General features: G+C 42.2%; 1 protein-coding gene across 4 annotated transcripts; it reads left to right on the top strand.

The window, feature by feature from the left end:
* The first annotated feature begins 1308 nt into the window (after nucleotides 1-1308).
* On the top strand, nucleotides 1309-26358 carry TCEA1 (transcription elongation factor A1). Of its 4 annotated transcripts, none has more exons than XM_070292510.1 (10): nucleotides 1309-1662; nucleotides 11539-11601; nucleotides 13093-13198; nucleotides 16855-16942; nucleotides 17830-17972; nucleotides 19087-19143; nucleotides 20088-20242; nucleotides 22400-22546; nucleotides 23183-23254; nucleotides 24844-26358. In XM_070292510.1, exons 1-10 carry the CDS (start codon nucleotides 1600-1602, stop codon nucleotides 24850-24852), a joined length of 903 nt encoding a protein of 300 aa, XP_070148611.1. In that variant the 5' UTR covers nucleotides 1309-1599; the 3' UTR covers nucleotides 24853-26358. The 4 variants fall into 4 exon arrangements, with proteins under 4 accessions (XP_070148611.1, XP_069456131.1, XP_070148610.1 ...); XM_069600030.1 differs by having other exon boundaries at nucleotides 17827-17972; XM_070292509.1 differs by lacking the exon at nucleotides 24844-26358 and having other exon boundaries at nucleotides 23183-23520.
* Nucleotides 26359-26500: the final 142 nt, after the last annotated feature.

Genomic DNA, 26500 nt, shown 5'->3' with positions numbered 1-26500 from the left:
CTCAAATTGAAGAAAGTAGGGAAAACTGCTAGGCCATTCAGGTATGACCTAAATCAAATTCCTTATGATTATACAGTGGAAGTGAGAAATAGATTAAGGGCCTAGATCTGATAAAGTGCCTGATGAACTATGGAATGAGGTTCGTGACATTGTACAGGAGACAGGGATCTAGACCATCCCCATGGAGAAGAAATGCAAAAAAGCAAAATGGCTGTCTGGGGAGGCCTTACAAATAGCTGTGAAAAGAAGAGAGGAGAAAAGCAAAGGAGAAAAGGAAAGATACAAGCATCTGAATGCAGAGTTCCAAAGAATAGCAAGAAGAGATAAGAAAGCCTTCTTTAGCGATCAATGCAAAGAAATAGAGGAAAAAACAGAATGGGAAAGACTAGAGATCTCTTCAAGAAAATTAGAGATACCAAGGGAACATTTCATGCAAAGATGGGCTCGATAAAGGACAGAAATGGTATGGACCTAACAGAAGCAGAAGATATTAAGAAGAGGTAGCAAGAATACACAGAAGAACTGTACAAAAAAGATCTTCACGACCCAGATAATCACGATGGTGTGATCACTCATCTAGAGCCAGACATCCTGGAATGTGAAGTCAAGTGGGCCTTAGAAAGCATCGCTATGAACAAAGCTAGTGGAGGTGATGGAACTCCAGTAGAGCTATTTCAAGTCCTGAAAGATGATGCTGTGAAAGTGCTGCACTCAATATGTCAGCAAGAGACGGTAGTCCAGGGTATTAACTGGGCAAAGATCTACGGAAGGAGCCTACACTCTCCAGAATTGATTATTTCGATTTTCTACCTCGGTTTTGGGTTGTTAGTCATAACTTTTTACATTTCAACTTCCTCACTTATCTTCAGAGCAGGTGAGACGCCTTCATCAATTTCCTTGATGAGAACGTTACTGTCAACGACTATTCTACTATATTCAAGGTACAGCGACCAACATTCTGAGTCAGGAAACAAACAAGATTGGGTCCCCGTCCTCACGGCGTTTACAAACGACTTTAAAGAGGAAACTCTTACAATGCCACATCCTTACAACAATCTATTGAGGGGGATGGAGAATCCAATTTCCAGGCAGCGGTCGACAGCGGGAAAAAAGCTGGGGTTCTCACCACGTCCCATCCTCCAAAGCCGCCGGGGGGACCCCGGGGGATGGTCTCTGCGGGCGCCACGGCTCGTGGACGGAAGACCAGCAGACCAGGGGGACTGGAGCACCAGGGAACCGCGGTGGGGGGGTGGGGGCGGGGCCGCAGGGCGTGCGAGCGAATCTCCGCGGCGCAGCCCGCCCACTTTCACGACAGCCGGCGAAGACCTGCGGCTCGTCGGGCCTGTAGCCCAGCTGGTCTCTGTCGATTGGTGACGCCTGCTCGGCGCGCGCGCCGTTCGATTGGCTCTGCCTGCGGGGGAGGAGCGCCGCCGCCTCTGCTGCCGCCGCCGCTGCCGCCGCCGCGGGCTCGGTCGGTGAGGAAGCGCCTGGGCACGGCCTGCTGAGGCGCCTCGCAGACGCCTGGACTCGCCCGCTGCCCGCCAGCTTCGCGTACTTCCCGTCCCACACGGCCGGGCGCGGGGCAGGCCCGCCGGAGCCATGGAGGACGAGGTGATCCGCATTGCCAAGAAGATGGACAAGATGGTGCAGAAGAAGAACGCGGTGAGCGCGGCGGGCGGCGCGGGCCGGAGCGAGGCCGGGTGGCGGGCGGGGACCGGACGCGGGAGCCTGGCGGCCTGACGGGGTTCGCGGCCCGCGCCGCCCGCCCTCTCTGCTTGACACCGGCGAGGCCTCGTCCTGGGGCGGGGGCCCTCGAGGGAGTCCTGACCCGCGTCCTGGGGAGAAAGTCCCGGGGTAGGGGTCCTGTCCCGCGTCCTTGGTAGGGGAGGCCTGGGGAGCGAGTTCTGTCCCACGTCGCGGGGAGGGGGTCCCGGCGTGGGAGTCCTAACCCGCGTCCTTGGGAGGGTGTCTTGGGAGCGGTGTCCTGTCCCGCATCGCGGGGAGGGGTCCCTGGAGAGGGAGGTCCTGGGGAGGTGTCTTGTCCCGCATCCTGGGGAGGGGTCCCGGGGCGGGAGTCCTATCCTGCCTTCTTGGGAGAGGGTTCTGGTGGAGTGGGGTTGTCCTATCCTACATCTTGGGGAGGGGGTCAGGGGACGGGAGTCCTATCCTGCGTTCTTGGGAGGGGTGTCCTGTCCTGCATCGCGGGGAAGGGGCCCTGGGTGGAGTCCTGGGGGGTGTCCTGTCCCACGTCCCGGGGAGGGGGTCCCGGGGCAGGAATCCTATCCCGTGTTCTTGGGAGAGGGTTCTGGTAGCGGGGGGTGCTCTGTCCCACATCCCGGGCACAGGGTTTCGGGGGTGGGGAACTCCATCCCGCGGCCGAGGGCCCGCTCTGAGCGCTGAGGCCCCTGGGGCTGGTGCAGCCGGGTGAACTTCATCGAGGCATTCTCACTATAAACTTGACGGTGGCCGAGCCTCTTGGCTTAGCCCAAGAGTACAGACAGCCCTCGCCGTTTGAAAGAATCCGTCCTCATTTTCCGGGCTCGTTGGCTAAAAACAAGAAAACTTCGAACAGCGGTTTGTGATCTGTTTCAGACACGAAGCTGATAAAGCAAAACGTGAAATTCCCGGATCATTTTTTTTTTTTTTTGGAAAGGGCTAAACATGCCCTGGATTATCTCAACTGTCTTCCATGTTTGTTTAGCAATTAAAAAGGTAAACGATGCCAGTGTGTTTGGCAAGCTGCTAAACTTCTTTTTAAGTGGATCTCCTTAGGCAGTAGAGTGCAGAAGGGCTGTGTCTCAGGCACACACCCTGACGAGAGTGTGCTGCTGGGCGGGTTTGCACAAGTGTCCTGGCTGGGCCTCTCTGGGCGCTTTACTGTTGATGCCAGCAGCGTTTTCTGTCACTGATAACATGTTTATGTGGATGTGTTCTCTTGTGGTTTGTATGAGATGTCCCAGTTTCTGCATTTCTGTCCACCTGCCTGTGCCACTTTCAGTCCCTTGCTTCAGAGCTGTCTGTTCTGTCGCTCAGTCGTGTCCGCTCTTTGTGATCCCATAGACTTCAGCACTCCAGGCTTCCCTGTCCTTCACTGCAAAGCCGTCTTTTTTCAGCTAAACTGAATTCTCAAACTAACTGGAGAGAGGAAAGGGGTGCTCTGGTTTGTATAGCACTTTAGAGAAAGCACTTTACGAAGCATCTGTGCAGCGGCATTTTGGGACTCCAGACACAGCTGTGCTGCATCCATTTTACAGAGTAAGAAACCAAGTCAGGCCAAGTAGTTCCCCAGCTTCCATGAAGGGTACACTGTGGATTAAGCCAGGAGCTGAGTGTTCTGCTGGACTGCATGCCAAAGCAGGAAGCAACCTTAAACACCGAATTCTTCAGGCTTCAAACTTAGTCTCTTCCTCTTTTCCTTTCACAGGTGCATTGCCTAGCATGTGATTTCATAGCCTGTTAATCTGCATTTGCAATTTTGGACTTTTAAAGTATTTCCTGTTTGTTTTCTGTTCTAGACAGTTGCCTTTGCTATTTGTTTTTTCATAGGCCATTCATTGCCTGATGCAAGTGATGAATTCTGGGTATTTCATTCGCTGAACATTTCTGTTATTTTGCTTAAATTGGCAAGTTTTTTTCTCTGTCTGGGGAACGCCTCAGTTCAGTTCAGTCGCTCAGTCGTGTCTGACTTTTTGCAACCCCACGAATCGCAGCACGCCAGGCCTCCCTGCCCATCACCAACTGCCAGAGTTTACTCAGACTCATGTCCATCGAGTCGGTGATGCCATCCAGCCATCTCATCCTCTGTCGTCCCCTTCTCCTCCTGCCCCCAGTCCCTCCCAGCATCAGAGTCTTTTCCAATGAGTCAACTCTTCGCATGAGGAGTTTCAGCTTCAGCATTAGTCCTTCCGATAGGGAATGCTGTTGCTGTTAAGTCACTTCAGTTGTGTCCAACTCTGTGCGACCCCATAGACGGCAGCCCACCAGGCTCCCCCGTCCCTGGGATTCTCCAGGCAAGAACACTGGAGTGGGTTGCCATTTCCTCCTCCAGTGCATGAAAGTGAAAAGTGAAGTCGCTCAGTCGTGTCCGACTCTGTGCGACTCCATGGACTGCAGCCCACCAGGCTCCTCCGTCCGTGGGATTTTCCAGGCAAGAGTACTGGAGTGGGGTGCCATCGCCTTCTCCGACAATAGAAGCGTAGCCTAGGGGAAAAGGCTGTTAGTTGGATAATTGTTTTCTCTGACTTGGGCTATATAATCTATCCTTTAATCATCTAGTGATGCTTGTGTTTGTTTCCTTTCCTTGTAATAGATATTTCCCAAAAATGAGGTATTTCCTAGTGAGCAAGTATTGAGAAGACCAGTTTATGCTTATCTGCAGTTCTCAAATTATAAGGACATAAAGCGTCAACAGAAGAATGAGAAGTATCACAAATAAGCCTCAAGTCTCATTTTTCTTCTCAAATCTTCTATTTTTCTGGTAGTACAAAACTTTACCAATATAAAAACTTGCCCCCCCCCCGCCCCGCCCTTAAAGAAAGGTAAAATTGACTGGCTCTTTTACTTTTTTCCTCTCTCTTTTCCTGTCTGTGTTACAGAAATTCAAATAGGCAGATGAAATAAAGAAAGGGAAACAGTCTAAATGACTCTACCTCCCGGCCCACCAGCAGCCCATGAAAGCTTTTTAAGTTGTTCAGTAATTTAACAGAAGCTGTTCTGGGGAATTGTAGGATTATGATAGATTTGTTTATTTTTCGTGTGTGTGGCTCCCAGATTTTCTCTACAAGCTATTTTTTATACTGTTTTTATACTATGAAAAAATGAACTTTGCTAAAAAAATAATAGTTTTCCTCTGAATTGAAGTTTAAGTGCTGTTGTTAGATAGTGCTTTACTATCATAGTAAAAACATAGGTGTCGCTTTTAAGTAATCGTAAAAACAGCTTCCATTTATTGAGCTATTACTCTGAGCTAGGAATTCTTCTCAGTACCTACCTTATCTGATTTATTCCTCAGACAGTTTATTGAGCTAAGTCTTAATCTCTATTCTAAAAATGAGGAAATTGGGCTTCCCTGTCGGTTCAGTGGCTGAGACTCCATGAGTTTGATCCCTTTTGGGGAATCTAAGATCCTACATGCCGTGCAGTGCAGCCAAAAAATAAATTAAAATATATATTAAAAAAAAAATGAGGAAGTGAAGTATTTAGGCGCTTGAGTGAATTCTCAAGTCTAATAGCTACAGAGTGGCCAAATGATATAAATCTGAATCTGTTTTGCGTCAAAGACAGTACCACTCTGTTCAAGCATCTACCACTCCAAGCATCTCTCTAGAATCTGGGTCTTGAACCTTGTCTGGGTACATTGGGCAACCAGGGTGTTTGCTGTTGTGGGGCAGACAGGTTTCTCTAAATATCCCCGCAATATCTTGACCCTGGTGCTGCCCAGAATGTTGCCCTGTCTGTGCACTTGATCTTAAACAGGGTGCACTTTGAGGCCATGATGAATCATGTGAATTAGTTCTAAATTTTCAGATATTAGCAATTTTTTACATAGATTTTCTTTTTCTTGCCATTTTGACTTAATGTCAGTAAGCAAGTCTGTCTCCTAATCTTGGTTCAAATTCTGACTCTTCTGAACTTTAGCTGTTAGGGTCTAAAATGTTTTTTTGGTAGTAAATTGGATACAATTTAGTAAAGATTAGATGAATATAAAACTCTTGGCAGTACCTAGGATATGAAGGACTGATGTTGAAGCTGAAACTGCAGTACTTTGGCCACCTGATGCGAGGAGCTGACTCATTGGAAAAGACCCTGATGCTGGGAAAAATTGAAGATGGGAGAAGGGGACGACAGAGGATGAGATGGTTGGATGGTATCACTGACTCAATGGACATGGGTTTGAGTAGACTCTGGGAGTTGGTGATGGACAGGGAGGCCCGGCATGCTGCAGTCCATGGGATCTCAAAGAGTCGGACACGACTGAGCAACTGAACTGAACTGAAAAACATCTTCTGGTTTGTCTTTGTAAAGGATTTGTATCACTAGACTTAGAGGAATCAAGTGAGAACTTAGAATTTTCAAGTTCATGGACACATTTAATAATGTGAGTGATGTTGAGATTTGTTTATTTTTTTCTTCACTGAAGGCTCAGGGCTGAGTAGAATTAAATTGCAAAGAGAGAATCTAGGTGCAGGGATACCTGAAATATGTACATTTCTAAGTCTTAATCTTACCTGGGTTGGGGAAAAAACAAACTGTGGTTTCCATATCAGGGTTAGATTAATTAGCATAAATCAGAATTTAGAATGACTACCCAGTCTTTGTGCTGCTATTCATGGGATTGCAAAGAGTTGGACATGACTGAGCGACTGAACTGATATGAACACAATCTTTTATAACAGCTTTATATAGCCGTACAATACAGTTCACCCTTTAAAGTATACAGTTCAATGGTTTTTAATATATTCTCAGAATTGTACAGCTATCACCACTATCTAATTTTAGAACATTTTCATCACTCCGGATGGAAACTTATCTGTTAAATAGCCTCTTACATAGTCACTATGTCTGCCCCCAACCACTAATCTACATTCTTTCTCTCTTGATTTGCTTATTCTGAACTTTTCGTGTAAATGGAATCATACAATAAGTGGCCTTTTATTTTTTTTCGCTTGCTGTTTTCCAAGTTCATCTGTGTTAACAGCATGTCAATACTGTGTTCCTTTGTGTTGTTGAATAGCATCCCTTTTTTCTGATGGATGTATCACATTTTGTTTATTTACTCATCGTATGATGGACATTTGGGCATTTTCCACTTTTTTACTATTATGAATAATCTAAGCACATTCTTGATCAAGTCTTGGTGTGGACATATATTTTAATTTCTGTTGGGTGTATGCATTTCTGTAGGAGTAGAACTGCCAAGTCATCTGATAACTGTGTCTATGTAGCCTTTGGAGGAACTTCCAGACGATTTTCCAAAGTTGAACTATTATTCTACATTATCACCAGTAGCGTGAGGGTTCAAATTTCACCACATCTTCATCAGTATTTGTTATTACGGCTTTTTGATTATAGCCTTCGTATTGAGTATAAAGTGGTATCTCATTGTGGTGATTTGCATTTTTCTGATGACTAATGATGAACATTTTTCAGTACTTGGTGCCCTTGCATATTGGAGAAATGTCTGTTCAGATCCTTTACCCATTTTTTAAATTGAATACTTGTATTACTAAATTGTGAGAGTTCTTTATATTCTGAATGCTGCTGCTGCTGCTAAGTTGCTTCAGTTGTGTGCGACTCTGTGCGACCCGATAGATGGCAGCCCACCAGGCTTCACCGTCCCTGGGATTCTCCAGGCAAGAACTCTGGAGTGGGTTGCCACTTCCTTCTCCAATGCATGAAAGTGAAAAGTGAAAGTGAGTCTCTCAGTCACGTCCGACTCTTAGCGACCCCATGGACTGCAACCCACCAGGCCCCTCCGTTCATGAGATTTTCCAGGCAAGAGTACTGGAGTGGGGTGCCATTGCCTTCTCCATTATATTCTGAATACTAGACCCTTATCAGAGATAGGGTTTGCATATATTATCTCTCATTTTGTGGGCTGCTGTTTCACTCTCTTAATAGTGTCTTCTGAAAGATAAAAACTGTTGTTTTTCTGGCTGCACTGTGTGACTTGCAGTATCTTACTTACCCAACCATGGACTGAACCCAGGCCACTCCATGAAACCACTGAATCTTAACTGCTGAACCACCAGGGAATCCCCCAAAGCTTTTAATTTTTATAAAGTTGAATTTATGTATAAATTTTGTATCTTACCATCCATCTCTCATATGTCAGGCACTCTAATTTGATACTTCTTAGGTGTTACATTACCTCATTTGATCATCTTAACTAAAGTTTAGTGTAATATGCTCATCTACACATGAAGAAGCTGAAGCTTGAAGAAGCAAAGTAACATGCCCAAGATCTGACAGTTGGGAATTGACAGAGCCTGGATTTTAATCTAGACCTACCATGTACATGTGTGCTCTTTGTGTTCTGTGTTGCTCCTTCTCTCCTCCTTGAACAGAAGGCTGTTTGGATCTTGTACAGTCTTGTATATACTGGGTTCTCATCATACCATATTTTATAAAGCACATCTCTCTGATGACAGGTAGTAGTACCAAGGGTGTAATAAAGTAGTCTGTAGCTGTTTATCTTTTAGCCAGTACTGTGAACTAAATTTAACTCTGGAAGTTGAGGCAGACTCTTTCTTTCTCTTGCATCATTGTCTGTAGGAGATGCTGCAATCGAATAGACTTGACTTTTAGAAGCAGGTGATGATTAGGGACTGTTTAGTAGTGCTGTTTGCTGGAGCTCACAAGGAGCAGAACTGCCCCAAGGGTGGGGCTGTAGAATGGACAGAGCAGTGAGGTAAGGCCAGGAAACTGGGCTCTTGTCCCTTTGCAGTACCCATCAGTATCGCCTCGGGCAAATTACTTACCTTCTCTGAATTCAGGGTTTTGGTTGTTTTTCTTGTTTAATTGAGGGTTTGAAGTGGAGGCTCAAAGATTTCTGCTTATTTTTAGATTTCCTGAGGTCAGAAACGGTTTCTGTTTTGCCCATTGCTGTGTCCTCAGCACAGCAGAGAACTTGGCATGTGGTGTAAATGGGTGTTTGTTAAGGGGGAGTGTGTCATTTGACAGAATGGGGTAAATCTCACTTTTTCTGGTTAGTAAATCATGTGACCTTGTGCAAGTTTCTTAACTTTTCTGGGCTTTTAATTTCTCATCTGTAAAATGAGAATAATAGGATTCCTGCTTCCATAGGATTCATTGTAAAGATGAAATGAGATACTGTATACAGTGCTTGGCACATGGTAACCCTCAAAAAAGTTTTTGTCACTGAATTAACATATGATTGTCTCTTTTTTGCCCTTTTCACCCATCCAGATCATCATATTAATAGTTGTTTATTTCCTAAAGAACCTTGATTGAAATACACATCTTATTTGGTTAGAACACACTGTAATTCTGAGAAAGGTCATACTTTTATCCCATAAGTGTTATTTAACTTTTCCTTCCTTCCATAGCCTATATCTCTAACCCCAGTCTCACCAAAGAGATCCGAGTGAAAAAGGAGAGTGTGATGAAATTAATGCAAATCTGTTGCTTCCTTCTGCTTGAAAAACAGCTTAGACCTTAAGCCACATTGCTGATGTGTTAGAAGAGTCAACTTTATATGCAACCCAGCTTTATGTAAACCTAAGGAGACCCTGCTTTTTAAGGGACTCTTATAATTGTGATTCTCTTCACTTTTAATTGATCTTAGGTCAGAAGTTTTTCAAAAAGACCACAGAGACTTGAGCAGAAGAAAGATATCTACGGTAGATAAGGGTGCAGGCAAACAGTCTCGTAATCAGAAACTTCAGAGTCTTTGACGTATTTCAGAATTCCAAATTTTCCAGGTTTATAAAGGTATTGGTATAGTACAAACATCACATATTTCATAGTATCGTCAGTGGGAGCTGGGCAGTTCCCGGTAATCAGACATTGGCATTTCTATAGTGAAATGTAACATTCACAGATTAAGTAGGATAAATAGAACTAAATAGCTCTGTACATCTGTTGAGATTAGATGTTACTGCCAAATGAGTTTATTGAAAATGTATGGGAAATCTTTTGGTTTTTAAAGGATTTTGGTTTGGGGATTTGCAGATACAGGATTAAAGACACTTGCTCACAAAAATGGCACGCATATAAAAATTCTTGATTAACAGTAAATTTAAAGTCAGTGTTTTATTTTTTTAACAACTCTAATGTTTTACAATTTTTAGTTGTCTCTAAATAAAAAGAAATTATAGAATTTATAGTCAGGAGGAATCTCTAAGAGGTAGATCCTTAAAATCCTTTATAATGACCTGTTTCATAATTTCTATTGAACTTGTTTTTAGCTAGGAGGTTCTGGGTTAAATTAAAAGGATGTATCTGTTGCCAGAAGAAAATTTAATACTGTTTTATTCTCCAGGGCCATATCTGTTAACTTTAAGTGGAGGAATTATCTGGCTAGAAACCTTTGCTTGATTTTAAACTTAAGAAATAGGGTGATACCATGAGGTTCCATGCTTCTTCCGTGCTCTGGGCCTTCTGTTTTCCCAGGGTGTGGTGTGTTTCACTGGTTCATGGAGTGCCTAGTTTTCATATTTTAATATTTCAGAAAGCAGAATGAGTTACACGTGTTGCTGGCCAGATGGATGTTGAGATGTGCTTTCACAGACAGAACATCCAGCCCAGCATCGACATCGTGGAGCAGGTGTCAGTGACTTGGAAGGAAATCTGAGAGTAGCGGGGTGCTCTTGGCCCCCCGAGAAGCCAGTGGGAGAAGAGCAGTTTGGTAAAGGCAGCAGGCTCACACACCCAGAGCCCACCCTGGTGCCTGCAGAGAGCTGATGGTTCAGAGCTGGGAGCTCTTTTATGGATTCTTTTGTGAAATGTTGTGTTACTAGTGTTTTGACACAGCTTTTTGTGGGCTAAAATCCGATATTATGGAATCTGAGTCAATAGGCAATTCATAAGTGTTAAACTCTGCAAAATAGTTTTAGAACCACCACCTTAGCTAGTTTTGATTATATTTCTCTATATGTAAAAGGTAATATGACAAAAATTCCAAGTCTAAAGGAACTGCAAAAGTAAAAAGAAGTGATAAGAAAAGTTTATGATAGTTTAGTAGTTTTTTTATTAGTGGTATGTAGAATAATGATCTGTCCAAATATTAAGTCACTATTAGACTAAATGGAATATGATTGATTAAGTTAAATGTATTAGATGAACTGAACGGAACTGAACTGAAATGTGGTTGATTGAATGAGTATCACGTTGGAAAGTTGGCCACAAGCTGTAGGTGGCACTGTTGCCTCTCAAGAAATTCCAGCCCCCTTAGCTGCAGTGCTAAGTCGCATGTCATCAGCTGCATGGGAGCCTTTGATTCTAGATGGGAATCAGAGCCCTGGCAGAAGATGGGCCTGCGAGCTTAACAGAGACCTCACTTCTGGATTTCCTTTCAAAATTTGCTTCTTACCTTGCAAGAACCAGGTAGACAGCAGTGTCCTTGAGTCTGAGCTGTGAGGTGCAGAGGCATGGTGAGAATTGTAGAGAAGCGGTGCCCCCACCACCATTCTCCCACTCCTGCTTCCATAGCTAATTGCCCTGCATGGAAGTCTGGGGGTATTGTACCACCACAGTGAGAAACATTGCATATTTCTAGTTGGGACATATAAACAAATACTACTGAAAGTAAACTTTCACACGACAACACGTAGGTGCTGGTTGTAACCCAATAAATGGATTTTATGATCCTCTAGTGAGTTGCAGCCTATTTGGAAAACTCTTTCCTCTCTCTTCTTTTCCTCTTTCATCTGTGTATCTGTATCTCTATATACCATTCTCCTCACATGAATAAATGACTCTCAGTGAATTGTGGATAGGAAAACACACATTTAAATCTCTGGTTACTCTTTGCTTTACTCTCTGGAGAACTTAGTTTGAAATTATTTTATTTTATAGGCTGGAGCATTGGATTTACTGAAGGAGCTTAAGAATATTCCCATGACCCTGGAACTATTACAGGTATGTGCTAACATATGTCATAATTTTTGAATAGGTAATTGTCATAAAATAACTGAAACATCTTCAATACCAACGTAAGTTTTTTGTATTTTCCTCTTATAGTGTAAAACATTATTAACTTGTTTTTGTTTTTTTTAAAGGTGGTAACATAAATTAGTAATCTACTGCGTTACCATCGTAGAAAAATGTTGCCTGCTTTTTTGAAAGGTTTTCTGCATTCAAGTGCATGCCCCACTGGCTGAGAAGGCAGTGCTTTAGACAAGTTGTAAAGCATTCTAAAGTTCTAACAGTTTTTCTTCACTGAGAAAAGTTCTTAGAACATACTGTCTTCTACAAGAAAGGAATCACTTTCTGTGGGGAAAATGTCCCCCAAATGCTGATCTCAAACCACCTTGGGGTTTTAGAGTGGTGAATCCCCTGTCTGTGTTTGCTGTGGAAACTCCCCCCGCTGTGCTCCATTCTCCGAGAGAGAACACAGGACAGTCCAGTCAGATACATATTCTAGATTCTTCAACAGCTGCCCTACATCTCTTTGTTGAGTGCATTGAATAATTTAAAAGGAAACCTTAAGGATCCATTTATTTCTCAGCTTTAAAGTTTATAGCAGGGGCTCCCTTTTGTATCTCACTAACAGTTCCTTTTGTTATTTTATTTCTTTCTATAACCATATTTTGAAAGATTGTCTACTGACAACCTGAATTTACTAATTAAGTCACCATTTTTTATCTATCATCCATAATTGGCCATCAGAGCCTTTATGTTCTCTCAGCACAGTTTGAAGACAGTTGATGTGTGGGAAAAGAGCATGGATTTTGGAGGCGACAGACCTGGATTAAAATCCCAGTTTTGCCATTTAGTAATGGTGTGCTGCTGGCCAGGTTATTTATTGACACTTCCAGTCTCTTCATCTTTTAAAATAGGGATGATGATCTCGATTTTAAAGGATCTTGGGATGGTTGATGAATATGGGCGTTCCCAGCACGCCCCTGAGCACGTATGTCACCGCAAGTTAAGTTTTCTGTATTCTGTGAAGTCCATTTTTAGTATCTGTGATCGTGTGCTGGTGTTTAATCTCGTGTGGACGGTAGTATTTATTTAGGTGTCCTCCTTATAAGGTGCAGCGCGTGATGCACATAGTCATCTGTACAGAAGAATGTGAAGAGGCAAAGTGGGTGTGTGTGAGCCATGGTTGCATCCGCCTGCCTTGCCTACACACACAGACACTCTGTTCTGTTCTCTTGTGAGAGAGACTGACTTCATCTTACTCGTTGACCAGCCTCACTTCAGTAGTGAGTTAACATGCCTGCAGATCTCGGTGGTGAGACCCTTGATGTGTGTGTCTTACGTCGACAGTCTACTGCTAAAAGAATTCATACAGTTGATGTTTTTTCTGTTCTAAAATGAAGAGGCATCTGGAAAACAAGAAAATCAAACAACGAATTGCCTGAAATAAAATTGCTTGTGTACATTTTTTTTGTCATTGCCTTGCAGTCCACAAGAATTGGAATGTCAGTGAATGCTATTCGCAAGCAGAGCACAGATGAAGAAGTTACATCTTTAGCAAAGTCCCTCATCAAATCCTGGAAAAAGTTATTAGGTATCTTCCCTTATATATATTTATGATCTGGTTTATTCAAACATTGGGTTGTTGAATTTTTTTTTTCTTTTAGTGAATATAGGTGTTTTGAAATCTGTACTTTATAATCTGGGAGGGGGCTTTAGTCTGACCTTGAGGGTTCTGCTTTTTAAGCTAGTCAGATTTAACTTTCTTGGTTTTTTTTAATACTTATAATTGGATGGCCTTTTTTTCTTTTTTTTGCCACTTTATTTTTTAATTGAAGGATAATTGCTTTACAGAATTTTTTTTATTTCTGTCATACATCAATAAGAATCAGCCATCTGTAGACCCATGTGCCCTCCCTCCCCATCCCACCCTTCTAGATTGTCATAGAGCCCCCGTTTGAGTTCCCCAAGTCATACAGCAAATTCCCATTGGCTATCTATTTTACATATGGTTGTGTAAGTTTCCACATTACTCTCCATACTTCTCACCTCCCTCCTCCCCTGGATTGCCTCTTTAAGAAGAAAATTTTTCCCCGAGGGGAAGGTGTCCCACTTTTTGAAAAAAACTATTTCTAACTTAGAGAAAGTTTTCAAAAATAATAAAAATAATTCACCTGTCATTTTTCTAGGGCATTCATCTTTAATATTTGCCATGTTTCTTTTGTCATAGTCTCTTCTCATTTTTCTCTTTATGCTTACACTTTATTTTTTCCAAACTACTTGAGAATAGGTGGATCTCTCTTCTTTATTGACTCTTTAAAACTTAAGTGTGTGTTTTCTTGGAACAAGTTTATTTTCTTACGTAATCCTAATACAGAAAATTCGGGCAATTTAGCATTGGTACAGTTACCTTAATCTGCAGCGCGCTGTCGTTCCAGTTTTGTCAGTTAACCCAGTAATTACTTTTCCAGCTTTTTCCTCATCCTTGAGCTTTTTTGTGTCTTTTAGGACATTGACTTTTGAAAACACATGCCCCCTCCTCCCCTCCCTCTGTTGCTGTGTGTAGGGGCTTGTCTGGTTTTGGCCTGCCCAGTGCATGTTGCAGGCTCTTAGTTCCCCAGCCAGAGCCTGGATCTGGGCCCACTGCAGTGAACGCGCTGAGGCCTAACCAGGACCGCCACGTTCCCTGTTCGGGCTTTATCTGTCATTTTCTCCTGACTAGATCCGGTTGTGTGTCTGCAGTTGGGGTGCTGCGCATGTGTGTCATGTCCTTCTGGGGTGTGTGGCGTACAGAGATAGGACGGTGTTATTTCTGAGACTCAGCCAAGGTGTACAATGCATCACTGATGATTTTTCCTCGTGTCTAATAGGAGTTCTGTGGGAATCACTTTAAGACCCTGAAACTATGGTGCTCCCTGTCAGACCTTCCCCCACCCCCATTTGGTATCCCCCGATTACTGCCCAAACCATTCTTCGAGTGACAGTTGCAAAATTATGATTTTCTAGTTTTTCTACTTTTTCTGTTTTCACACATCCTCATTCTGTAAGAAGAACCCTCTTCTTGCCTCCCAGTTCTTTTTCTGTTGTGAATGTGGACGCATAGGTTCCTGTTCTATATAATGGATTATAATCCATTCCTGCTCATATTTATTTTGATAGTTACATTGTCCTAGGTTTGACCAGTGGGCACCCCTGCAGACTGGCTTCTGTCTCTTTGACAAGCTCCTTGCTCTTTTTTGTTGTTGTTTTTTAACCTCTTTCCTGCATTCTGGCACCATGCAACATGCTGGGCTCATCTGTCCCAGCCCTGGAACCAGCCATCTCCTGAGCAGTTACCATTCTCATGTGGAGGAGAAAATAAAAGAAGTGAAGCTTTTAAAACTTCATAGATAGCAGCAGTAATAATAAAAGACCTATAACATATAAGAGCTTGGAAGCTAGTAACCAAGAATTATAAAGCCTATGAAATTTAGAAAGTTCAGCCTTAAGAAAACTAACTAAATAGACGATCCTGTATTAGATTCCAAACCAGAAAGCATTGCCGTTTAGGTTGTTAGCTAGATTTCTGGGAGATTTCCTACTGCTTCTGGTTAGCACAGTTCTGAATACTTAAGACACACTGTGTGTGGGCCTGTATTAGTGCACTTAGTCCTCCCAGCTGTCCCGCGTGCTCGGGGCTGCCGTAACCCAAATTCGTGCTGAGACAGTCGAGGGGCTGCTGTAACCCCACTTTGTGCTGAGACAGTCGAGGGACTGAGAGATCAGGTGCCTTGTTTGTGCGCAGTAGGAGGGGTGCTGACTGGCTGAGCTAGGGAGTGGTCTGAGCCCTGTGAGCCGAGCTTTGCTGCGTGGCTCACCATCCTCTGCTCAGAGGTTGGAGTGTTTTTATGACCGTTCCTGCCTCTTACTGCCCTGCCTTTTCAGAGGGCCACCCTAGTGCTCACTGCACCATGGCAGCGTTACAGCTCCCCCACCAGCACTGGACCTTGTTAGACGGTACTGCCTGATTGTATTACCTGTCCCTGGTGGCTCAGATGGTGAAGAATCCACCTGCAGTGTGGGAGACCTGGGCTTGATCTCAGGGTCAGGAAGATCCTGGGGGAGGAAATGGCAACCCACTCCAGTATTCTTGCCTGGAGGATCCTATGGACAGAGGAGCCTGGTAGGCTGTACAGTCCATGGGGTTGCAGAGAGTCGGACACAATGCATCATGTGACCTTTCTGAAGCCTCCTACCCGTCTTGGGAACACGTCTTGGTCCTTGCTCTGTTCTGAAATGTCATCGCTGATCCATGCTTTCTTCCTCACGATACCATAGCATCTTTAGGCCTTCCAGGGAATTATAGAGTAAAGGGGGCAATACAGTTGGTCTCTGAGAACTGACATGTGTCATGAGGACTGATTCCCATGATAGTTCTGGAGTTGTGCTTGGGACTGTGTTCCGTCAGTCAGTCCTGTCCAGAGTGGCGTGTTAGTGTCATCTGGGGACGGTCAAGCCCCCTTCTCCTCCAGGAGCTGGATGGAGTGTTGGGGTGGGAGCTTAGAGCTGCCTGGGCAGTCCTGCCTCAAGGGTGAATGTTCTTCCATGTTCTGTACAGAGGGCAGTGGAGAACTGAGTTATTCATGCAGCTCTAGGACTCGTGTACGGATCAAAAAGTAGACCAAACTGGGGTAGTTCAGGGGCCAAATATTACTGAACCCAGCTTCACAGCTGTTTTGGTTGATATAAACGTGAATGTTTCTTTGCAGTGTTGCCTTCACCCAACCTATTTTATGTACTTTATTTTCCCGTGTCTGATGACTCACTTCTTTAAGTCTTAAAGCTTATGCTTTGTTAGTATTAATAACCTGTATTAGTTTTCAGATTGTTTAAGATAGAGGAGATGCTAAGTAGGCCTAACTCATAATCCTGAAGTATATTCTATGAAAATCTTCTTTGTTTACTATCTCTGAAATATTTATTTGTATTTTGAGTACCACCTCAAATTTTTTTACTTCATGAAAAATTATCAAAACAACATTGTTATATATACTTTGCACTTTAATTTTTTTTAATGTGCAGTGTTTTTTCCATGTACATTGGCTAATAGAATAGCTTGCGTAAACTTCATTTACTTGTTAAAAGCTTAGGATTTTATTGGGTTTTTGTTTTCTTTTTTTGCTTGCATAAATAGCTTGATAACATGTAGTAGTCCTGTTTTTTGTTTTGTTTTAACAAGTGCTGAAACTTAGGAATTTCATAAATTTTCAGATGGACCATCAACAGATAAAGACTCTGAAGAAAAGAAAAAAGATACTGCAGTTACGTCACAGAATAGCCCTGAAGCAAGAGAGGAAAGGTATTTCACTTCATGGAAGCTCATGTGTTTTGGGAGACAGGGGTCATGGAGGCTTCAGAAAACACAGGACTGACCTTAGAAGGCCTGTGGAGTTGCCGCCAGGTCCATGCAGGCCCTGTGTGGAGGCCCGCTGGGTTACCGGCAAGGGCAAGGGGCTGCCTGCCGGTAGGGAGCACCAGGTGACGTCCATGTAGTGAAAGGCAGGATTAGTTTGGCAGAACTAATTGGCGGAAATCTTTACTGTGGTAAAAGTTAACTGACACTAGTCCGAAAATATTTCAGTAAGAATCTAACATAGCAAGTTAAATCAGGAGTGTTTGAAGTGATTAGGTTGACTGGAAGAGTTATTAATTGTTGGAATGGTATTGATGTTTTTAGGGAGATATTAAGAGATGTTTGTATTTTCACAACTCCTCACTCCATGTGGTTTTTATCCTAAAGTGGTGTCTCATGTATAAGCCTCACTGATTGTCTGATTGGAGCAGGGTTTGCCAGCGTTTCTCTCTGGCTTTGGTCGAGAGCAATCATAGTCTTTGTGCCCTCCCCTCCCACCTCTGCTCCTAACTGAGATCCCGTCTTTTCATGTGCTGTATTGAGGCGTAACATGTATTTTCTGTATTAAAAATATTGTTTAACATTTAAAAGGAGGATCAAAGTTAAAAAAATAAAAGACTTGTCTCATCTTTACTAAAAGTTTTAACTTCTTTTTAATCTATATACAGGCAGGTTTTTTCTTTTTCCATTTAAGAATCACTGGAATATTATTTCATTTATTTAGGCCCAGAATTACTGTTTTTAGAGAGTAATGGTAATGATACTCACTTTAAGAGAGTTTTCCTGACTTCTCTTTTTGTTTTTTTTTTGTGTCTGTGTGTATATTCTAGCAGCTCCAGTGGCAACATGAGTAGCAGAAAGGACGAGACCAATGCCCGGGACACGTACGTCTCATCTTTCCCTCGGGCGCCGAGCACTTCTGATTCTGTGCGGTTAAAGTGCAGGGAGATGCTTGCTGCTGCTCTCCGAACAGGAGGTAAATGTTGTTGCTCAGTCCCTTGACCAAGGCCGCCGCTGCCCTGTCCATCTCGTTTCATCCTCTGGGTGGGACCCCGATGGTCGCTGCCCCTCACCGCCCGGCCGAGGGAGAGGCTGTTGTGCCGGACGTTACTGAGAGCAGTGAGGCGCAGGCATCCAGGCCTCTGCTTATTACGGGGGATTCTCAGAAACAGTAGGTTCCTTCCTTCTGGCGAATGTTCCCCTGAGTCGTCGTTATTTAAACTCTTTTTCACAATCCTTTTTCTCCTCACATTTAATCTGCAAACTCAGTATCTGCCCCCCTCAGATTGAGAGTTAATGATACATATTATTGTCCTGTTGTTAAATGTTACTGTGACATATAATAAGTTTTATATTCATAATTTCATTTCCTACTTTTTTAAGTGGGAAAGAGATTTTGGTTTATATATGGGAGCTTTAATTTAATCTGGAGGTATTCATTCCTATGTAAAATTTGGCTTTAAAGTTTCATATATAGGAATATATATTTATTGTCTTCTAAAAATGCATCCTTTTCTATTATCCTGAGCCCTAGTTAGTATGACCTATTTTTCTTCTTACTCTGCCTTTTCTTTACTCTGATTCCTTTATTATCTCTTTATGTATATTTTCTTGTTTCTTTCTAGTTTCTTTTTGTTCCTTCTGTCGCTTTGAATGTTTGCCTAGAAGTCTTTTGAGTGTGTCCATATATGTGATTGGCCGATGAAATGAATGGTTTCTTCGCATGGAAGTCTGAAGCGGGAAGGAGACAAGACAGTACTTTGCATAAGTTTCTCTGCTCTCTGTGGGAACAGCCAGAATTTCTGGAGTTGTGAAATGAGGGGTTGCCTGCTGGATGCGTGACTCCCCGACTCCTGAGGGATAAGGCATCATCCATGCAGGAGCCCTGTGGACACTAGCTGAATCCAGAGGAGGAGCCGAGGGAGTCACAAAGAAGACCAGATTCTAAGGAAACTATACTGAAAGGATTCTTTGTACAGGGCAAGTGGGGCTGAAGAAATAGGAATACAGTTTAATTGGCTCTGTACTGAAATTTTCTTTTAATGTGTGGTAATCATTCATTCATGACACTGCTCTGTGTCTGTGTTTAGATGACTACATCGCCATTGGAGCTGACGAGGAAGAATTGGGATCTCAGATTGAGGAAGATATCCTTTGCGTGTATATTCACAATGGTGTCAAGAATCCACTAGATTATTTTTTCTTCCTGTAAAGAAGAGAAAATCTTATTCTACAGTTTTTGTCTTGATTGTTTTGGTGGGAAAGGGAAAGGCTGTCTGTGACATGTTATTCTTGTTTTCCTCTTATGCAAAAGTAAGACACGTAATGGTGATAGTGCTTTTATTTTTCCGCCTTGCAAATTGAGACCGTAACGTCTCATGGACACGTGCTAGCGAGTGTAAAGTGGGGTCTCACCTTGTGGAGAGGGGGCCCTCAGCAAAGCATAGAAATCCCCTGAGCTTGTCATCCTGTGTGTTCATGCTGGTTGCTTCAGAAAGAACTCTGGTTGGGGAGAGGGAGTCTTGCACATGGGTCCGGCAGCAGGGACCATCTGGTGACAGGTGACAGTGTACTGCAGGCCTGTCCTGGCTGAGGGGTGGCTGCTCTAGGGCTGGGCCTCTGCTGGAGCCTGTCCCATTGAGAAAAACCTCCTGCTAACCTGGCTTCTTGCTGAGCCGGAAGGAGATGAACCTCCAGGCCACTACGAACTGGCTGTGTGGTCTTTTTGAGGCTTTTAGGATCCTTGGCGGAATGCAGATTTGGGCCAGGGAAAGCATGTATGAGTTCAAGCTCTTTTTCTAAAGTTTTCTTACTCAGATTGAATACCTGAGTTACATTTTTAAACCCTTTTAATCTGTGTCACTTGGCATTAAGCATTGAGAAAGTTTAATAGCATTCATAGCATAAAATCACTATTTTTTGCCAGGTACTGATCAGGAAATCAGGCCTTATTAGGAAAACAGTGCCTTATTAATTTAATCTGAATTGGAAATACTGCTTAGAAATTTCAGGAATTCTTATCGTGGCAGAATTTGAAAAAAATGATCTTAGGACCTTTATAATTTAACCTTTTTCCTTAACGGCCTAGTACCTATCTATCAAGAAATAAGGAATACAGACATGAAATACAAAAATAGAGTACGAAGTAGGATATCAAATCTTAAGGATGCCAAAAATCCAAATTTAAGGAAAAACGTGCTGTGTGGGAACATTCCTCCTGACTTGTTTGCTAGAATGACAGCAGAGGTGAGTGTATTTGAATAGAACATTTCTGTGGTGGTATTCCATGATGTCAAGTGTAAAGTCTGTTTAAATCATGAAGTACTGAATAAATACTACATCTGTAATAGCTATCCTAGTACACTTTTATACACAGTATATACAGTATACTAGACAAGAACTTAGGTGATTGAATCTGTTAGCATTAGTACTTTGTCCCTTTCATAACTGTACCGTGATCTTTGAGTGGTTGCCTTATTAAATTATTATCAAAAAATAAAAGTGTTATTTATTGTAGATTCATGTAGAATCAGAATTAAATTTCTAATTGCAAACAGACTTTGTAACCTCTAAGCTCTTTTCTTGGTTAAATACTATAAGATTGGCTACATCTTACTGACTATCCTTATATTTATTTAGAAAGTGATGCAGAAAATGAAATTCATTGTTTGCTTTTTTAGATGTAGCAGTTCATAGATATAAGCTGAAATGTGTCTACAGTTTCACTGTCTTACTGAGCATCCAAGTGAATTTGTCTCTCTGTATAACTAATGAAAACTATATTTATAAGATTCATTTTTTAAAACCTCATTTGAATAATTTTAAACTTTCCCAAAGTACAGAGCATAGTGTAATGAAGTCCTATTATCTACCCATCACCTAAGCTTCAAATATATTAAGTAATTTGTCACTTGTTTATCATCTGTCTCTTCTTTTTTTTCTTTCTTTTCCCCTGAATTATTTTCAAGCAAATTCTAGACATTGTATCTTTCCACCTCTCTATCCTTCAGAGAAATCTGTAAAAATCTGACATTTTTATGTAACTACACTCATAGCATCACTGCATCCAGCAAGTCTAGTGATGATTCCTTGGTGTATCTGATACCTGGTTTATAGTCATTGTATGTTCCTGGTTGTACATTTACTTTGTATCAGGATCTGAAGTCTAGATGTCACCTTAAGCTTGGTCTCTTAAGGCTGTGTATGAACACAGTTAAGTCTCCTTTTCCAGCCCCCTTTTCTTCTATGACATTGACCTATTGAAGAAACTGGTTTATCTCTTGGGTATCTCACACTGAATTGCCCATTTCTTCCTCATTACACTAATTTTTCTGTCTCCATTCTTTTCTGTGAACTGGAAGCTAGTTTTGTAGCTTAGATTATATACAGGTTTAACTTTCCCTGCACAAATGCTTCATCAGTGGTCCTTCTTACTTCATACTGCATCACTTCAGGAGACATGTATCTTGCTCTCTTCGGGTGTGGAAATTTATCAGGGATTTGTGTACAGACAGTCTCATCCCTTCTCTGTGAGGTTCTCCACTGGCCTTTCATCTGCTTGTTCACCCACTGATGATCCTTGCCTGAACTGGTGATGTCATTAGGAACTGCAAAACAGATTTCTAGAATTCTGAAAGTCCTTTCACCTTTCTTAGCTAGACTTCTTTGATAAAGGAGCACTTGCTCTGAGTTTAAGGCCATTGGTTAGGATAGGAAAGGCAGGTGAATGTGTAATTCTTCCCTTTGGTTAACAGTTGTCAGAAGGAGTGGTTGGCGCCCCAGTAACCCCCAACGGGGGCTTTTATTGCCATTTTTGCATGTGTTTGTGCTCTACTTTTTTAAGTGTCGTTACAGACTTGTGACTTTATTTATCCAGTGGGGTTGATCTTTTCAGTGATTTATCATGGTGGCTAAAGAAATTATCCTCTGTCTGGTCAATGGAGCTCTGTCACGTAGCCCCTCTGTCCAGTGATGCGCTCACAGTGGTCAGGCAGCTCAGAAATGTGTGTTCTTTCCTTATTATTTCGCTTCCTGGCACAGGATGATACTCTGCCTTTCTTGTGCATTCCTTGACTCAAAACTGGAACCAAACATTCCTCTGAGGCCCCTGGTTCCTTTTCCGGTGAAGGAGGTGGGTGTGGTACTAGAGTCCATGGTCTGGATACGCTCATCACTATAGGATTGCATTAAATGCAGCTTTCACACACAGACTTCTGAGTGTTTGGGAAAAATGTAAGAGTAAACAAACTGATGAGTCCTTTGAGGAAAAATATGATATTTCACTTTCAAAATTTTAAAAGTTGATTTTGATCCTGTTGTTGTTTAACTATTAGAGCATAAACAGCATTCTGCATGTATGTAGAAGGTGCCTGTAACTGGGTGGTATTGCTGTCCTTGTGATAGGAGATGGCTAGTGATGAGCTCAAAGAGATGCGGAAAAACTTGACCAAAGAAGCCATCAGAGAGCACCAGATGGCCAAGACGGGCGGGACCCAGACAGACTTGTTCACGTGCGGCAAATGTAAAAAGAAGAACTGCACTTACACCCAGGTTTGTGACTTAATAGATGGACTTTCATACTAAGAGGCTTACGACTCCTGTTTCAAGACAAACACCAACGTATTTTCAGTTAGCTGGATTTGTTGTTAGTATTAAGAATGCATCCTTCTACTTGAGATCTCTTTCAAAACATATCAAAGTAACTTTGTGTTTCTAGTTACAGTCTTATATTAGAGCAGATGTCAAGTTCCTCAGTCACAGAGGATGGGTATTGAAGGCTCTTGTTGCTGTCTGACTTTTAGAAAGGTTTTGGCAGTTTTTGTCAGAATGAAGTATTTGTAATTTTTACGTTTTTGCGAATTTGTAAGAAAACTGAGAGGTCTTTTAATTAGTATTTCTGTGCTGCTTATGATTAAAATGTTTCATATTTGTTAGCCATTTATCAGTAGTATAATGTGCGAGTTTAGATGATTTTCCCACTTATCTGGGATAAAGATGAGAAGACAAGGACTTTTGTTTAGAAATGTGTGTTCTTTCCTTATTATTTCGCTAATTTGTTAATAGCTTGTTTTAGACTGTTACACATTTTATAGTGCTACCATTGTAGTTGATGTAGGATATCCTAATTTAAGTTGGATTTTCTGTAGTGTTGTGAAAAGCAGTGTTTTTCACCCAACTTTGCCATAGGTACAAACGCGGAGTGCTGATGAACCCATGACAACGTTTGTCGTCTGCAACGAGTGTGGAAACCGGTGGAAGGTAGGGTTCCCGGGGGTTTCCTGTTTCACCCGGCTCTGTGGGGTGGTTTCTCCCTGGGGTGGTTACACTGGCTCTTCTCTGGGGGCTGTCCCGTGTGTCCCATGCTCACACTGCCCCATGCTGGGGAGGCTAGGGCTGGCGTCTGTTGTGGATCACACTATTTGGTACTCTGCTAGAACTAGGCAGTGACTTCGGACACTGCCCTCTGCGTGGTCTTGGTGCAGGAGTCAAGGTTGGATCTTAGAGGTGTAGCTACTGTGTCGCCATCCTGTGCGCACGCTGTCCTTTCAGGCGCTCCCATGCTTGTTCTTCTGGAACACATACATGTGTGTATGGTTGCATAAATGTTTATCCTGGAGAAACTGCTGTGCCTCATTGAAGTCCAGCCCACTGGTTTCAGTGTTTATTCTAGGAAATCCAGATGAGCACTGCCATGATCTGGTAGGCTTCTCACGAAGCCTTTTGTGTTGCCTGTGTTCTCCTAAATTAGCCCCACACAGGCAAATAATGTTACATGAATGATCCATCCTTCAGTGATTTCTGTGAGCCACAGAAACATCACCTAAAACAGAGGTAGGGAAACGAGGAGTGTGTGACTGGGGGCTCCCACAGGAGGAAGGTGGGCTTTGGAGCCAGACACGTTTTCGGCTCCTTTGCCCCTTACTGTTGCTGAACTGATATTCTCACAGACAAATATAAATAAGACCCACATTACAGGTCATGCTGAGTAGTAGAAATGATAGATTTAAAAGTGCCTGGTCATTGTTGATACTCCAAAAATGCTTTCTATTTGTGATTAGTTTTATGTGTGTGTATGAAAATTCTACAAGCTTCTTTTCAAGTTATTCTTACCTTAGACTTTTCCTTACTTTAAAACAGTCACAGAGGTTAAAGCATTTCCTGAAATCAGAAGTGAACAAAAAAGACAGTGGGCGGAGGGCTCCAGCAGGGTTCCAGGGGTGAGGCCAGTGCCTGTTACATTACACACAGAGATTCTGTTCTTGGGCCTGAAGGTTATGGTGCTGACAGTGTCTTCATGGCTTGAAGCAGTGTCTCCTGTCTGGAGCTGGTAGTTTCTTTAACTGGTCTACGGGAGAGATGTTCATGCTGTTCAATCCTGTTGGGCAAACCCGGTTTTTCCAGCGCTCTGCTGGATTTGTTTAGCATCAGGAGGAGGAGGAAGACTGGGTATATCACAGTTTGTATTGAATACAGGCAGTTTGCTGCAAAGTGCTGACACAGTTCCTGTTGGATTTAAGAAAATTCAATGTAATGTAGAAAGCTGATGCCTATGGTGGCTTACTCTGGAAGTTCAAATTTGGAATTAATTTTTTTAACCTAAGAATTAAGGAGAGAAGTGCTTAATAAGAAAATATTTTATACTATTTCTTTATGTATGCTTAGCAATTCTAAATTGGAAGAGTCAAACACAATATAGGTGACTGTTCATGTCTGGAAAAAACAGCATATTTTTTAAAAATGCCTGTTTGTTTAGCAGTGTCATGTGTATGCTGTGTTGAACAGGGAAGGAGGTTCACCCCATTGTCTGTATTTAAAGGTCTCATAAAATATTTCTTCTTTTTTGACAGTTCTGTTGAGTTGGAAGCATTGGCAAAACACCTGGACCATTAAGAAGATGGATTTTGTAATTAATTAGCTTTAAAGACTAGGTCAACTAGCTAGTTTTCCTGCAAATCAGATTTTTAAAGTAACTTGCCTCCCTTGGGTTAGTCTCTGGTTTTGACATAGTGTCCCTTCCTTAAACGCCTTCTGTAGTTTCAGGTCAGTAGGGAGACCACATAATGGTATCTGTTTCAAAACTTTTTTTTTTCATTTTTATAAACTTTTGGCAGTTAATTTTTACCTTTTTTTCCTTCTTAAAAGAAAATGTAACAACTTTTATACAATATAAAACATACGCAGTAGAATGTTACTCTTCTCAGTTAACACGCAAGTGGAAATTACATTTTTTTTCCTATATTGGCATGTACCTGCAAATATTAAAAAAGGATAAGAGGCAGTGTAATTATAAGTTTATCAGACATGGTGTGTATTCAAGTAATACTTGACCAGCTTATCTAAATTGTATATAATATTTGAACTAGCATATGAAATTGATTTTAATTATTCTGTTCACAAGTCTGGGATAATTAGATATTATTTTGCATTTGTAACTAACTGTGATCCTCATTTCTTGTAATTTCTTGTACATGTGTATTACTTGTTCTTAATAGATTTTAGTTTTTGGAAATATGACTTGACTTTGTTGAAATCAGTTTGGTTTGTTGTTTATTTACCTGTTTGACTTTGTAGTGTATTTTAGTTTTACAGAACACCGTCGTAATTTGGTATGCTTTTCATAAATCCCAGACAGGCAAAGAGTGGAAAGTTTGGACCATTTTTACCTTTTGTAGGAAGACACACTGGGAGGAAGATGTTAGCATTTTAAAATAGTGTGGTTCCTGTGAACAGTTCCTGACTTGACTTTGATTTGGAAATCTGTCCTGACTGAGGACTTTAAGGCTTATATAGATCATTAAGCTGTGGTCTTTCCATATGGAGACTGATGGAGCACATTTCTGTCCTAACTGACTTGCTGCCTCTGTTACACAGGAGTAAGGCTGAGGGACAGACGAGTGTGTGGGCTATAACATGGCCCACGTTTATGGGACGGACCTTGCAGTTAAGTGTGTGCCATCTGCTTGGTTGGGAATAAGGAAGAATGATCTCACTGGCTGTAGCACATCTTGAATCTCCAACTACGAGGACCACATCTCATCCTGCTCCATCTCCCCTCTCCAACCACTATGGAAAGACTTCAGCACCAGCTTGCATGCCCCTCCTCCCTCCCTTTCCCCACTGCTCACCGCAGGTCAGTTTGATGCAGTAGAGAAAACATCCAGAAGTCCACATGAAGACACCACATGTAAGAATTGGCCACTGGTGCCATCCCACCTCTACTTTGTCAGGTCACAGAGTAACCTTTTATCACTTGGAAAATAACATGAATTTTTGAAAGAATGGGTGTAAGAAGATTAAAATAGTCCCACTTTTAAGTGAGCCATTTTTAAATTTGTAATTCAATAAAGTTTCTTGTTATTAAACATGTATCACATTTTGTCATTTTATTTGGATATCTATACTTGCTTTATTTTTTGTTTAAAAAGTTCTGCTTTCCCAACTATTAAGGTGTTTTTAAAGTGCAGTTTTAACTAATGGTTGCCTGGTTGTAGGTATGAAGGGACA

This window comes from Ovis canadensis, chromosome 9 (assembly GCF_042477335.2).
Source record: "Ovis canadensis isolate MfBH-ARS-UI-01 breed Bighorn chromosome 9, ARS-UI_OviCan_v2, whole genome shotgun sequence".
In the NCBI taxonomy this organism is placed as follows: domain Eukaryota; kingdom Metazoa; phylum Chordata; class Mammalia; order Artiodactyla; family Bovidae; genus Ovis; species Ovis canadensis.
Note: the sequence above shows the minus strand (reverse complement) of the source record. Positions and strands in the feature narration are given on the sequence as shown.